Source organism: Coregonus lavaretus (genome assembly GCF_964263955.1).
Source record: "Coregonus lavaretus genome assembly, chromosome: 3".
Classification (NCBI taxonomy): domain Eukaryota; kingdom Metazoa; phylum Chordata; class Actinopteri; order Salmoniformes; family Salmonidae; genus Coregonus; species Coregonus lavaretus.
Window position 1 is genome coordinate 33,879,401 of NC_139990.1, and position 16,114 is coordinate 33,895,514.

At 43.9% G+C, this 16,114-nt stretch overlaps 1 protein-coding gene across 6 annotated transcripts in view; it reads left to right on the plus strand.

Annotated features, from left to right (window-relative positions):
• Positions 1 to 16,114, plus strand: part of LOC311124345 (ubiquitin-associated protein 2-like) — an 85,221-nt gene that overhangs the window by 30,341 nt on the left and 38,766 nt on the right. For all 6 annotated transcript variants that reach the window (XM_084158286.1, XM_084158287.1, XM_084158289.1 and 3 more), the window contains 4 exons: positions 2,895 to 2,957; positions 3,071 to 3,123; positions 3,514 to 3,599; positions 7,281 to 7,464. In XM_084158286.1, coding sequence (XP_084014412.1) covers positions 2,895 to 2,957; positions 3,071 to 3,123; positions 3,514 to 3,599; positions 7,281 to 7,464 — 386 coding nt within the window. The remainder of the gene's footprint in view (positions 1 to 2,894; positions 2,958 to 3,070; positions 3,124 to 3,513; positions 3,600 to 7,280; positions 7,465 to 16,114) is intronic.

Here is a 16,114-nt window from a genome sequence, read left to right on the forward strand (position 1 = left end):
TCTTTATCAGTTGAAGCAGCAGACTAAGACTAATGTTGAAAGAAAAAAAAACAGTTTAAGAACAAAACAATGTAAATGGCCAAGAAACAGGAGGACAAAGTCTCACTTTGTAGACTTTTGAGTAAATTAGACCGTCTTTTTTATGCCTGTGCGCAGCGCCTCCAAATATGTATCTATCAGCACTTCACTCATTGCGCACAGCTTTCCTGCCAGGCAGTGTTTCTGCGCGAGGTGGGATATAGGATTTCTATTTCTTTGTGCAATTAGCAGCTCTGAAACAAAAGCAGAAATACTACTGCAGCATTTTTCTAACTTGCACATGTGCTTATACTTGACTTTTTACTTTTTATTTGCTAATGTAATGCTCTCACTGTAGAGCCCTGCAAGTTGACCACATGCCAACGTGGCTGGTGAAATATGCAGTACATTCTTACCTGCCAATATCTAAATCTAAACAAATTCAAAGTTTGTTTAGATTTAGATATTGGCAACGACATTGCTTTTTATAAATGTTTTGTTGCATTTAACTGACAAATGCTGTTATAGAGACCATTTCCTTAGTAGGTGACGTCAAAGGTCACCATGTGGGTGCTCAGGATGATAGTTTACCATTTAGTAATTAGCAGTTTTAGGGCTGTAAAATGTGGATTTTTTTTCACTCTAGTGGTAGCATGAGACGGAGTCTACAACCCACACAAGTGGCTCAGGTAGTGCAGCTCATCCAGGATGGCACATCAATGCGAGCTGTGGCAAGAAGGTTTGCTGTGTCTGTCAGCGTAGTGTCCAGAGCATGGAGGCGCTACCAGGAGACAGGCCAGTACATCAGGAGACGTGGAGGAGGCCGTAGGAGGGCAACAACCCAGCAGCAGGACTGCTACCTCCGCCTTTGTGCAAGGAGGAGCAGGAGGAGCACTGCCAGAGCCCTGCAAAATGACCTCCAGCAGGCCACAAATGTGCATGTGTCTGCTCAAACGGTCAGAAACAGACTCTATGAGGGCCCGACGTCCACAGGTGGGGGTTGTGCTTACAGCCCAACACCGTGCAGGACATTTGGCATTTGCCAGAGAACACCAAGATTGGCAAATTCGCCACTGGCGCCCTGTGCTCTTCACAGATGAAAGCAGGTTCACACTGAGCACACGTGACAGAGTCTGGAGACGCCGTGGAGAACGTTCTGCTGCCTGCAACATCCTCCAGCATGACCGGTTTGGCGGTGGGTCAGTCATGGTGTGGGGTGGCATTTCTTTGGGGGGCCGCACAGCCCTCCATGTGCTCGCCAGAGGTAGCCTGACTGCCATTAGGTACCGAGATGAGATCCTCAGACCCCTTGAGACCATATGCTGGTGCGGTTGGCCCTGGGTTCCTCCTAATACAAGACAATGCTAGACCTCATGTGGCTGGAGTGTGTCAGCAGTTCCTGCAAGAGGAAGGCATTGATGCTATGGACTGGCCCGCCCGTTCCCCAGACCTGAATCCAATTGAGCACATCTGGGACATCATGTCTCGCTCCATCCACCAACGCCACGTTGCACCACAGACTGTCCAGGAGTTGGCGGATGCTTTAGTCCAGGTCTGGGAGGAGATCCCTCAGGAGACCATCCGTCACCTCATCAGGAGCATGCCCAGGCGTTGTACGGAGGTCATACAGGCACGTGGAGGCCACACACACTACTGAGCCTCATTTTGACTTGTTTTAAGGACATTACATCAAAGTTGGATCAGCCTGTAGTGTGGTTTTCCACTTTAATTTTGAGGGTGACTCCAAATCCAGACCTCCATGGGTTGATAAATTTGATTTCCATTGATTAATTTGTGATTTTGTTGTCAGCACATTCAACTATGTAAAGCAAAGTATTTAATAAGATTATTTCATTCATTCAGATCTAGGGTGTGTTTTAGTGTTCCCTTTATTTTTTTGAGCAGTGTATGTAAACATGGCCTACCTATCGCTATTGTATTTATTTGGTACGGTCAGAATCGGCTTCAAAGGTCTGCTTGAATGCAGAGGGGAGACTGTTTGTCTTGCTCCGGTATACTGGGGTGACATCGGCGTAAATGTGTCAACATATTTGAGGTTTTGGCAGCAGCATAGGCTATTCTCGTTGAGCGTGGCGACATACTGTTAACGTTTTATCCACAACTTTCTGTCTGTTGCCGTTGTAATCTACTGGAAGCCAAAATGTTCCCAAACTGGAGATTCAAACGATGTTGGAGGATCCTCCAATTCTGATTTATCGACCCCGCAACTCGCCATTGTACAGAACTAGTTCCCGGGCTGCTCCTCACAAAAGGAGAGTTTTGAAATGCACCAATTAAGAATATAATTTTCATTACAATGTTCACATAGGCTCTAGTTTTAACGGAATAGCCTGAAAAAAATGTTTCAGCTCAGATTTACTCGATGCATAGCCTATAGGCTTAGTGTTTTTTATTTTGTAAAAACATTTGTATATATTCATTTGTGTTCAGTGCGACCCGAGGTCCCTGTACCGAACGGGACCGACTGGTACCAATACGTGTACAGTTACACCTTTATACAAATAAATAAAAAAAATGAACACAAAAATCAGTAATGAAATATTTCATTAGTCGTTTTCCTCAAATGAAAGGGAAGATGACTCAATCTTTGCAAGAGGGAGGGAATCTAATTTCATTGCTCCTCAACTCATGGCTCAGACACTTCATTCAGCATAAATGTAGTTCAGGTTAGTTCTCAAGGATTTGTTGCTATAGAAATTTGCCTGCCTAAAAGGTGAGCTACTTTTGTGGTACCGGTTATCCCGAGTTGAACTGAGAGATGACCCAAGTTCTCGCTAACTCCTCAAACCCGGTACGTAGTATACCCGTCTGTAGACTAGCCACAGGTCTCACCTCTCACTTCTCCTTTCTTGTAGGGATTGAGTACTCGGCAGGAGGAGAGGGAACAAATTACCAACCAAAGTTTGACTCTGCCCATAGTAAGATTGAACCTCCATCTCCTGAGGCCCTAAACATCACATCTCCTTTTCTGTTTGATGCCTGGTTGGTTTGAAACCTAATACAGTTTGTTTGTTTCTTTACATTCCTATAGTTGCCTGGAGGAGCGCGACAGAAGAGTGGGGTACTGAGGACTGGAATGAGGACGTAAGTACCTTTTTACTATGCCTATATATTGATTTGGTGGTATGCCTATTTGTTGTATGACTATATACGATATACTGTCCATATTTTGGCAGATCCTCTTTTGACCAGTCTTTATTATATATGACATCAAAATCACATTTTATGTATGTTCTGCATATGTACCCAGATGTTCAAATAAGCCTGAAAACTGAACTTGGTGTTGCTTCTGCCCAAATAGCTACATATCTAAGAGGCTCTCTGGCATTATATAGGGAACACTCCTATTGAAATACTCCAGCCTTCTTCTTTATTCTTCTGTTTGTAGTTTTAGGCTAATGCATTTAGTTATGGCTTGATCCCTTTAATGCTGATGTACTGATCTTAATCAATTTGTCCTTTCTTTCTCTCTAGCTGTCAGAGACCAAGATCTTCACAGCCTCTAGTGTGGCCTCCATGCCACTCCCCCAGGAGAATGTCACCATCACTGCAGGACAGCGGTGGGCAGGCCTGACGCGGCATGCAGACACCCACAGACAGTCACTCTACAGTCATGCTATCACACATATACAGTGGGGAAAAAAAGTATTTAGTCAGCCACCAATTGTGCAAGTTCTCCCACTTAAAAAGATGAGAGAGGCCTGTAATTTTCATCATAGGTGCACGTCAACTATGACAGACAAAATGCGAGAAAAAAAATCCAGAAAATCACATTGTAGGATTTTTTATGAATTTATTTGCAAATTATGGTGGAAAATAAGTATTTGGTCAATAACAAAAGTTTCTCAATACTTTGTTATATACCCTTTGTTGGCAATGACACAGGTCAAACGTTTTCTGTAAGTCTTCACAAGGTTTTCACACACTGTTGCTGGTATTTTGGCCCATTCCTCCATGTAGATCTCCTCTAGAGCAGTGATGTTTTGGGGCTGTCGCTGGGCAACACGGACTTTCAACTCCCTCCAAAGATTTTCTATGGGGTTGAGATCTGGAGACTGGCTAGGCCACTCCAGGACCTTGAAATGCTTCTTACGAAGCCACTCCTTCGTTGCCCGGGCGGTGTGTTTGGGATCATTTTCATGCTGAAAGACCCAGCCACGTTTCATCTTCAATGCCCTTGCTGATGGAAGGAGGTTTTCACTCAAAATCTCACGATACATGGCCCCATTCATTCTTTCCTTTACACGGATCAGTCCCAAAGCATGATGTTTCCACCCCCATGCTTCACAGTAGGTATGGTGTTCTTTGGATGCAACTCAGCATTCTTTGTCCTCCAAACACGACGAGTTGAGTTTTTACCAAAAAGTTATATTTTGGTTTCATCTGACCATATGACATTCTCCCAATCCTCTTCTGGATCATCCAAATGCACTCTAGCAAACTTCAGACGGGCCTGGACATGTACTGGCTTAAGCAGGGGGACACGTCTTGCACTGCAGGATTTGAGTCCCTGGTGGAGTAGTGTGTTACTGATGGTAGGCTTTGTTACTTTGGTCCCAGCTCTCTGCAGGTCATTCACTAGGTCCCCCCGTGTGGTTCTGGGATTTTTGCTCACCGTTCTTGTGATCATTTTGACCCCACGGGGTGAGATCTTGCGTGAGCCCCAGATCGAGGGACATTATCAGTGGTCTTGTATGTCTTCCATTTCCTAATAATTGCTCCCACAGTTGATTTCTTCAAACCAAGCTGCTTACCTATTGCAGATTCAGTCTTCCCAGCCTGGTGCAGGTCTACAATTTTGTTTCTGGTGTCCTTTGACAGCTCTTTGGTCTTGGCCATAGTGGAGTTTGGAGTGTGACTGTTTGAGGTTGTGGACAGGTGTCTTTTATACTGATAACAAGTTCAAACAGGTGCCATTAATACAGGTAACGAGTGGAGGACAGAGGAGCCTCTTAAAGAAGAAGTTACAGGTCTGTGAGAGCCAGAAATCTTGCTTGTTTGTAGGTGACAAAATACTTATTTTCCACCATAATTTGCAAATTAATTAATTAAAAATCCTACAATGTGATTTTCTGGATTTTCTTTTCTCAATTTGTCTGTCATAGTTGACATGTACCTATGATGAAAATTACAGGCCCCTCATCTTTTTAAGTGGGAGAACTTGCACAATTGGTGGCTGACTAAATACTTTTTTTCCCCACTGTACAGTGGGGAGAACAAGTATTTGATACACTGCCGATTTTGCAGTTTTTCCTACTTACAAAGCATGTAGAGGTCTGTCATTTTTATCATAGGTACACTTCAACTGTGAGAGACGGAATCTAAAACAAAAATCCAGAAAATCACATTGTATGATTTTTAAGTAATTAATTTGCATTTTATTGCATGACATAAGTATTTGATACATCAGAAAAGCAGAACTTAATATTTGGTACAGAAACCTTTGTTTGCAATTACAGAGATCATACGTTTCCTGTAGGTCTTGACCAGGTTTGCACACACTGCAGCAGGGATTTTGGCCCACTCCTCCATACAGACCTTCTCCAGATCCTTCAGGTTTCGGGGCTGTCGCTGGGCAATACGGTCTTTCAGCTCCCTCCAAAGATTTTCTATTGGGTTCAGGTCTGGAGACTGGCTAGGCCACTCCAGGACCTTGAGATGGTTTTTACGGAGCCACTCCTTAGTTGCCCTGGCTGTGTGTTTCGGGTCGTTGTCATGCTGGAAGACCCAGCCACGACCCATCTTCAATGCTCTTACTGAGGGAAGGAGGTTGTTGGCCAAGATCTCGCGATACATGGCCCCTTCCATCCTCCCATCAATACGGTGCAGTCGTCCTGTCCCCTTTGCAGAAAAGCATCCCCAAATAATGATTTTTCCACCTCCATGCTTCACGGTTGGGATGGTGTTCTTGGGGTTGTACTCATCCTTCTTCTTCCTCCAAACAAGGCGAGTGGAGTTTAGACCAAAAAGCTCTATTTTTGTCTCATCAGACCACATGACCTTCTCCCATTCCTCCTCTGGATCAAACTTCAGACGGGCCTGGACATGCGCTGGCTTGGGCAGGGGGACCTTGCGTGCGCTGCAGGATTTTAATCCATGACGGCGTAGTGTGTTACTAATGGTTTTCTTTGAGACTGTGGTCCCAGCTCTCTTCAGGTCATTGACCAGGTCCTGCCGTGTAGTTCTGGGCTGATCCCTCACCTTCCTCATGATCATTGATGCCCCACGAGGTGAGATCTTGCATGGAGCCCCAGACTGAGGGTGATTGACCGTCATCTTGAACTTCTTCCATTTTCTAATAATTGCGCCAACAGTTGTTGCCTTCTCACCAAGCTGCTTGCCTATTGTCCTGTAGCCCATCCCAGCCTTGTGCAGGTCTACAATTTTAACCCTGATGTCCTTACACAGCTCTCTGGTCTTGGCCATTGTGGAGAGGTTGGAGTCTGTTTGATTGAGTGTGTGGACAGGTGTCTTTTATACAGGTAACGAGTTCAAACAGGTGCAGTTAATACAGGTAATGAGTGGAGAACAGGAGGGCTTCTTAAAGAAAAACTAACAAGTCTGTGAGAGCTGGAATTCTTACTGGTTGGTAGGTGATCAAATACTTATGTCATGCAATAAAATGCAAATTAATTACTTAAAAATCATACAATGTGATTTTCTGGATTTTTGTTTTAGATTCCGTCTCTCACAGTTGAAGTGTACCTATGATAAAAATGACAGACCTCTACATGCTTTGTAAGTAGGAAAACCTGCAAAATCGGCAGTGTATCAAATACTTGTTCTCCCCACTGTACATGCAACCACAACTCCTCACCCACTCAAAGCCATGCATTTTTTATCAGGTTGTGTATCTTCACTCAAGTTCATGTAAAACACTTATCTTCAACATCACCAAACTGCAGTCTAGTCAAATGGCCAAAGTTTTCCCCCTTTACTGTGAGATTCCATGTGTAGAAAATTCAAATGTGTAATTCAAGCACTTCTGGTGTTATGGCTCTGATTTTCAGCTCTGAATCAGGTTTCATCCACCCCAAAACGAACTAACATACATACAATCGGTTTGCTAACATGAGTCAGAACAACATCTGTTGCTTAGACCCTGTGATAGGCTAAAATCCTGTCAAGGGGGTGTACTTGTACATCAAGCTGACACGCTACAGAGGTAGTGGTGGGCTACTGCCCTATGGGCCGTTCTGGCTTGGACAATGCTAATTACTTACCATCTCTGACCTCTGCAGGATTGACCTGGCAGTGCTGCTGGGGAAGACTCCCCCATCCTCCTCAGAGGCAGAGGCCCTGGGCCCCATGAAGGCCAGCCAGCCCCCCTCCCTCCCCCAGTCACTGGTCTTCAGCAACTCCAAGCAGGGTGTGCCGCTGTCACAACCCCCCTCCAGCAGCACCCCCTACACCCAGCACAGCATGGTGAGCCCACAGGACACGCACAACGGCCTCCGCTCTATTCTACAGTTTTATTGACTACTTAAAGTGGAACTGACAGCGTTTTAACTACTTTGTAGATATGAAACAATCATATCAGTAAAAAATATAAAATTCCAAGTTTATTCTACAAAACAAACTTTATGTTTTAAAAATAGCTTCTATTTGACTCAACATTCCATGATGTACACAGTAAGGCATTGTTGGCAGAATAGATGGCTGCAGTTCAATGCATGATTTAATATAATTCACCAATACATTTTTTGGTAGTCCAAAGAATATTGCCATCAGGTTGTAAATCACAGCTGGCCTGGTACATTGTTTGCTGCCTTCATTCGGGATGCACTGTTTCAGTTTCAAAGACTCAATATTCTGGACAAAAACGGACGAATGTAACTAAGCCTGGGAATGTCAATTAGGGCTGGGCGGTATACCGTGTGTATGTATGTGTGTGTGTGTGTGTGTGTGTGTGTATATATATATATATATATATATATATATATATATATACTGCTCAAAAAAATAAAGGGAACACTTAAACAACACAATGTAACTCCAAGTCAATCACACTACTGTGAAATCAAACTTAATCCACTTAGGAAGCAACACTGATTGACAATAAATTTCACATGCTGTTGTGCACATGGAATAGACAACAGGTGGAAATTATAGGCAATTAGCAAGACACCCCCAATAAAGGACTGGTTTTGCAGGTGGTGACCACAGACCACTTCTCAGTTCCTATGCTTCCTGGCTGATGTTTTGGTCACTTTTGAATGCTGGCGGTGCTTTCACTCTAGTGGTAGCATGAGACGGAGTCTACAACCCACACAAGTGGCTCAGGTAGTGCAGCTCATCCAGGATGGCACATCAATGCGAGCTGTGGCAAGAAGGTTTGCTGTGTCTGTCAGCGTAGTGTCCAGAGCATGGAGGCGCTACCAGGAGACAGGCCAGTACATCAGGAGACGTGGAGGAGGGCGTAGGAGGGCAACAACCCAGCAGCAGGACCGCTACCTCCGCCTTTGTGCAAGGAGGAACAGGAGGAGCACTGCCAGAGCCCTGCAAAATGACCTCCAGCAGGCCACAAATGTGCATGTGTCTGCTCAAACGGTCAGAAACAGACTTCATGAGGGTGGTATGAGGGCGTTGTAGGGAGGTCATACAGGCACGTGGAGGCCACACACACTACTGAGCCTCATTTTGACTTGTTTTAAGGACATTACATCAAAGTTGGGTCAGCCTGTAGTGTGGTTTTCCACTTTAATTTTGAGGGTGACTCCAAATCCAGACCTCCATGGGTTGATACATTTGATTTCCATTGATAATTTGTGTGATTTTGTTGTCAGCACATTCAACTATGTAAAGAAAAAAGTATTTAAGATTATTTCATTCATTCAGATCTAGGATGTGTTATTTTAGTGTTCCCTTTATTTTTTTGAGCTGTATATGTGTGTATATATACACACACACACACACACACACACACACACAGTGGGGAGAACAAGTATTTGATACACTGCCGATTTTGCAGGTTTTCCTACTTACAAAGCATGTAGAGGTCTGTCATTTTTATCATAGGTACACTTCAACTGTGAGAGACGCAATCTAAAACAAAAATCCAGAAAATCACATTGTATGATTTTTAAGTAATTAATTTGCATTTTATTGCATGACATAAGTATTTGATCACCTACCAACCAGTAAGAATTCCAGCTCTCACAGACTTGTTAGTTTTTCTTTAAGAAGCCCTCCTGTTCTCCACTCATTACCTGTATTAACTGCACCTGTTTGAACTCGTTACCTGTATAAAAGACACCTGTCCACACACTCAATCAAACAGACTCCAACCTCTCCACAATGGCCAAGACCAGAGAGCTGTGTAAGGACATCAGGGTTAAAATTGTAGACCTGCACAAGGCTGGGATGGGCTACAGGACAATAGGCAAGCAGCTTGGTGAGAAGGCAACAACTGTTGGCGCAATTATTAGAAAATGGAAGAAGTTCAAGATGACGGTCAATCACCCTCGGTCTGGGGCTCCATGCAAGATCTCACCTCGTGGGGCATCAATGATCATGAGGAAGGTGAGGGATCAGCCCAGAACTACACGGCAGGACCTGGTCAATGACCTGAAGAGAGCTGGGACCACAGTCTCAAAGAAAACCATTAGTAACACACTACGCCGTCATGGATTAAAATCCTGCAGCGCACGCAAGGTCCCCCTGCCCAAGCCAGCGCATGTCCAGGCCCGTCTGAAGTTTGATCCAGAGGAGGAATGGGAGAAGGTCATGTGGTCTGATGAGACAAAAATAGAGCTTTTTGGTCTAAACTCCACTCGCCGTGTTTGGAGGAAGAAGAAGGATGAGTACAACCCCAAGAACACCATCCCAACCGTGAAGCATGGAGGTGGAAAAATCATTATTTGGGGATGCTTTTCTGCAAAGGGGACAGGACGACTGCACCGTATTGATGGGAGGATGGAAGGGGCCATGTATCGCGAGATCTTGGCCAACAACCTCCTTCCCTCAGTAAGAGCATTGAAGATGGGTCGTGGCTGGGTCTTCCAGCATGACAACGACCCGAAACACACAGCCAGGGCAACTAAGGAGTGGCTCCGTAAAAACCATCTCAAGGTCCTGGAGTGGCCTAGCCAGTCTCCAGACCTGAACCCAATAGAAAATCTTTGGAGGGAGCTGAAAGACCGTATTGCCCAGCGACAGCCCCGAAACCTGAAGGATCTGGAGAAGGTCTGTATGGAGGAGTGGGCCAAAATCCCTGCTGCAGTGTGTGCAAACCTGGTCAAGACCTACAGGAAACGTATGATCTCTGTAATTGCAAACAAAGGTTTCTGTACCAAATATTAAGTTCTGCTTTTCTGATGTATCAAATACTTATGTCATGCAATAAAATGCAAATTAATTACTTAAAAATCATACAATGTGATTTTCTGGAGAGAAAAAAATTAGATTCCGTCTCTCACAGTTGAAGTGTACCTATGATAAAAATTACAGACCTCTACATGCTTTGTAAGTAGGAAAACCTGCAAAATCGGCAGTGTATCAAATACTTGTTCTCCCCACTGTGTGTGTGTGTGTGTGTGTGTGTATGTGTATATATATATATATATATATATATTAGTGAGGGAAAGTATTTGATCCCCTGCTGATTTTGTACGTTTGCCCACTGACAAAGAAATGATCATTCTATAATTTGAATGGTAGGTTTATTTGAACAGTGAGAGACAGAATAACAACAAAAAAATCCAGAAAAACGCATTTCAAAAATGTTATGAATTGATTTGCATTTTAATGAGGGAAATAAGTATTTGACCCCCTCTCAATCAGAAAGATTTCTGGCTCCCAGGTGTTTTTTATACAGGTAACGAGCTGAGATTAGGAGCACACTCTTAAAGGTAGTGCTCCTAATCTCAGCTTGTTACCTGTAGAAAAGACACCTGTCCACAGAAGCAATCAATCAATCAGATTCCAAACTCTCCACCATGGCCAAGACCAAAGAGCTCTCCAAGGATGTCAGGGACAAGATTGTAGACCTACACAAGGCTGGAATGGGCTACAAGACCATCGCCAAGCAGCTTGGTGAGAAGGTGACAACAGTTGGTGCGATTATTCGCAAATGGAAGAAACACAAAATAACTGTCAATCTCCCTCGGCCTGGGGCAGGGGGACCTGGCGGGCGCTGCAGGATTTCAGTCCTTCACGGCGTAGTGTGTTACCAATTGTTTTCTTGGTGACTATGGTCCCAGCTGCCTTGAGATCATTGACAAGATCCTCCCGTGTAGTTCTGGGCTGATTCCTCACCGTTCTCATGATCATTGCAACTCCACGAGATGAGATCTTGCATGGAGCCCCAGGCCGAGGGAGATTGACAGTGCTTTTGTGTTTCTTCCATTTGCGAATAATCGCACCAACTGTTGTCACCTTCTCACCAAGCTGCTTGGCGATGGTCTTGTAGCCCATTCCAGCCTTGTGTAGGTCTACAATCTTGTCCCTGACATCCTTGGAGAGCTCTTTGGTCTTGGCCATGGTGGAGAGTTTGGAATCTGATTGATTGCTTCTGTGGACAGGTGTCTTTTATACAGGTAACAAGCTGAGATTAGGAGCACTACCTTTAACAGTGTGTTCCTAATCTCAGCTTGTTACCTGTATAAAAGACACCTGGGAGCCAGAAATCTTTCTGATTGAGAGGGGGTCAAATACTTATTTCCCTCATTAAAATGCAAATCAATTTATAACATTTTTGCCATGTGTTTTTCTGGATTTTACACTGTTCAAATAAATTTACCATTCAAATTATAGACTGAACATTTCTTTGTCAGTGGGCAAATGTACAAAAATCAGCAGGGGATCAAATACTTTTTTCCCTCACTGTACATACATACATACATGCATACATGTGTGTACAGTCGTGGTCAAAGGTTTTGAGAATGACACAAGTATTGGTCTTCACAAAGTTCGCTGCTTCAGTGTTATGAGATATTTTTGTCAGATGTTACTATGGTATACTGAAGTATTATTACAAGCATTCCATAAGTGTCAAAGGCTTTTATTGACAATTACATTACGTTTATGCAAAGAGTCAATATTTGCAGTGTTGACCCTTCTTTTTCAAGACCTCTGCAATCTGCCCTGGCATGCTGTCTGGGCCACATACTGACTGATGGCAGCCCATTCTTGCATAATCAATGCTTGGCGTTTGTCAGAATTTGTGGGTTTTTGTTTGTCCACCCACCTCTTGAGGATCGAGCACAAGTTCTCAATGTGATTAAGGTCTGGGGAGTTTCCTGGCCATGGACCCAAAATGTCGACGTTTTGTTCCCCGAGCCACTTAGTTATCACTTTTGCCTTATGACAAGGTGCTCCATCATGCTGGAAAATGCATTGGTCGTAACCAAACTGTTCTTGGATGGTTGGGAGAAGTTGCTCTCGGAGGATGTGTTGGTACCATTCTTTATTCATGGCTGTGTTCTTAGGCAAAATTGTGAGTGAGCCCACTCCCTTGGCTGAGAAGCAACCCCACACATGAATGGTCTCAGGATGCTTTACTGTTGGCATGACACAGGACTAATGGTAGCGCTCTCCTTGTCTTCTTCAGAAAAAATTAAGAGACCACTGCAATTTTTTCTTAAATCAGCATCTCTACATGTATGACAGCCATTCCATTCCAGTGTCTGTTGAATTCCAACACAGGCACACCTCATTCTACTGAATTAGGTACTGATTAGGTGATCACATGAACCAAATGTTATTTAACGAGGAAAAGTAAAAACCACTGCTGTGGTCATCACTATCCTCTTGCAATAGGACCAGCTGGATGGCAAAAACAGTGCTAATAGTACCTCAAAAGTAATATTAATAAAAAAATAACTATTGACCATGCCAAAAGAGTTGAAAAGGAAAGTTTTGAGTGAGGAAAAGGGTTCAATTCTGGCTTAGGGATACAGTGAGCGTCAGGTTGCTTCCATCCTTAAAATGTCAAAGATGTCGGTTCATAAGAACAAGGTCAAGCAGCAGACATTGGGGACAACAAAGCTACAGACCGGCAGAGGGCAAAAACGACTCTCTACTGACCGGGATGACCGCCAACTCATTCGAATGTCACTCAACAATCGTAGGATGACATCAAGTGACCTACAAAAAGAATGGCAAACGGCAGCTGGGGTGAAGTGCACGGCGAGGACGGTTCTAAACAGGCTCCTAGGGGCAGGGCTGAAGTTGTGCAAGGCTAGAAAAAAGCCCTTCATCAATGAGAAGCAAAGAAGAGCCAGGCTGAGGTTTGCAAAAGACCATAAGGATTGGACCGTAGAGGACTGGAGTAAGGTCATCTTCTCTGATGAGTCCAATTTTCAGCTTTTCCCAACACCAGGTTGTCTAATGGTTAGACTGAGACCTGGAGAGGCCTACAAGCCACAGTGTCTCGCACCCACTGTGAAATTTGGTGGAGGATCGGTGATGATCTGGGGGTGCTTCAGCAAGGCTGGAATCGGGCAGATTTGTCTTTGTGAAGGACGCATGAGTCAAGCCACGTACAAGGTTGTCCTGGAAGAGAACTTGCTTCCTTTTGCTCTGACATTGTTCCCCAACTCGGAGGATTTGTTTTTCCAGCAGGACAATGCGCCATGCCACACAGCCAGGTCAATCAAGGTGTGGATGGAGGACCACCAGATCAAGACCCTGTCATGGCCAGCCCAATCTCCTGACCTGAACCCCATTGAAAACATCTGGAATGTGATCAAGAGGAAGATGGATGGTCATAAGCCATCAAACAGGTCACCCAACATCAATGTGAAAGACTGGTGGAGAGCATGCCAAGACGCATGAAAGCTGTGATTTGAAAATCAGGGTTATTCCACCAAATATTAATTTCTGAAATCTTCCTTAGTTAAAACATTAGTGTTGTGTTGTTTAAAAATGAACATGAACTTATTTTCTTTGCATTATTTGAGGTAGTGTTGTCAGACATCTTTTTTGTTATTTTGACCAGTTGTCATTTTCTGCAAATAAATGCTCTAAATGACAATATTTTTATTTGGGATTTGGGAGAAATTGACGTTATTTGTCGTCTTTCAGCCACGACTCGGTGAAACATAAGATATTAGTTTTTAATGTTACATTGGTAGGATATACGTGCTTGTAGTTCGTCCACTTTATTATCAAGCGATTGTACGTTGGCCAATAGTACCGATGGCAAATGCAGATTAGCCACTCATCGCCGGCTCCTTAGCAGGCACCCCGATCTCCTTCCGCGATATCTGACTTTTCTACTGCAAATGACGGGGATGAGGGCCCTGTCGGGTGTCTGGAGCAAATCCCTCTCGTCGACTCATTAAATAAAAAGTATTATTATTATCAAGGTGAGTAATCGCTTTTCTGATGTCCAGAAGCTCTTTTCTGTCATAAGAGACGGTAGCAGCAACATTATGTTCAAAATAAGTTACAAACAATGTGAAAAAACTAACAAAATAGCACTGTTGGTTAACGGCAGCCATCCCCTCCGGCACCATCCTCCTCTGGCTAGCATTAGTTGTTGATCTTGTTGTTGATGTGCGTATATAGGGAAAGATGGCCTACCTTTCTATGGTTGTTTGATCAATAGGACTGTAAAGTTCCCAAATGTAAGAGGACTCGCGTGGTATTTACATATTTGCAGAAATCCATTCGGGTGTATTTTGTGGCTTTTGCCGAAAGCGTTCTAATCTAAGGTTGTACTGTTGCAAGTGCCTGTAAACACACAGTCCCGTTCAAAGTAAATGATGACAGGACCGTGTGGCAATTGGCTTGTTGCATAAAGGTCTACTGTAGCTCTGATTTGGCTATGGCGCACCGGTCTGCATAGACTTCGGTCCTGGACAAGACAGATGTTTTTATTAGGTTTTATTTGCTGCAGTGTCTATTAATTGTCCAAACGCACGGCTGCTTTCCCACTCTATATTGCTATAGAATGTTCACAAATGCTTTACTATACGTAATTCCTAAACATTAGAAGAATTTATGAAAACATGAAAATGACTCGCTTGTCAAAATGTTTTTTTTCTTTGTCATTCTTCCTGGTGGTATATACAGTTCTTTCGGAAAGTATTCAGACCCCTTGACTTTGTCCACATTTTGTTATGTTAGCCTTATTCTAAAATGGCGTAAATTGTGTTTTTCCTCATCAATCTACACACAATACCCCATAATGACAAAGCGAAAACAGGTTTTTAGAAATGTTAGCAAATGTATTACAAATAAAAAAACTGATACCTTACTTGCATAAGTATTCAAACCCTTTGCTATGAGACTCGAAATTGAGGTCAGGGGCATCCTGTTTCCATTGATCATCCTTGGTGTTTCTACAACTTGATTGGAGTCCAACTGTGGTAAATTCAATTGATTGGACATGATTTGGAAAGGCACACACCAGTCTATATAAGGTCCCACATTTCTGCAGGATTGAAGGTCCCCAAGAACACAGTGGCCTCCATTCTTAAATGGAAGCAGTTTCAAACCACCCAGACTCTTCCTAGAGCTGGTCGCACGGCCAAACTGAGCAATTGGGGGAGAAGGGCCTTGGTCAGGGAGATGACCAAGAACCCGATGGGCATTCTGACAGAGCTCCAGAGTTCCTCTGTGGAGATGGGAGAACCTTCCAGAAGGACCACCATCTCTGTAGCACTCCACCAATCAGGCCTTTATGGTAGTGGCCAGACGGAAGCCACTCCTCAGTAAAAGGCATATCATAGCACGCTTGGGATTTGCCAAAAGGCACTTAAAGTACTCTGTCCTTGAGAAACAAGATTCCCTGTCTGATGAAACCAAGATTTAACTCTTTGGCCTTCCCTACGGTGAAGCATTGTGGTGGCAGCATCATGCTGCAGGGATGTTTTTCAGCGGCAGGGACTGGGAGACTAGTCAGGATCAAGGGAAAGATGAACGGAGCAAAGTACAGAGATCTTTGATGAAAACCTACTCCAGAGCGCTCAGGACCTCCAACTGGGGCGAAGGTTCACTTTCCAATAGGACAACGACCCTAAGCACACAGCCAAGACAACACAGGAGTGGCTTCGGGATAAGTCTCTGAATGTCCTAGAGTGGCCCAGCCAGAGCCCGGACTTGAACCCAATTGAACATCTCTGGAGAG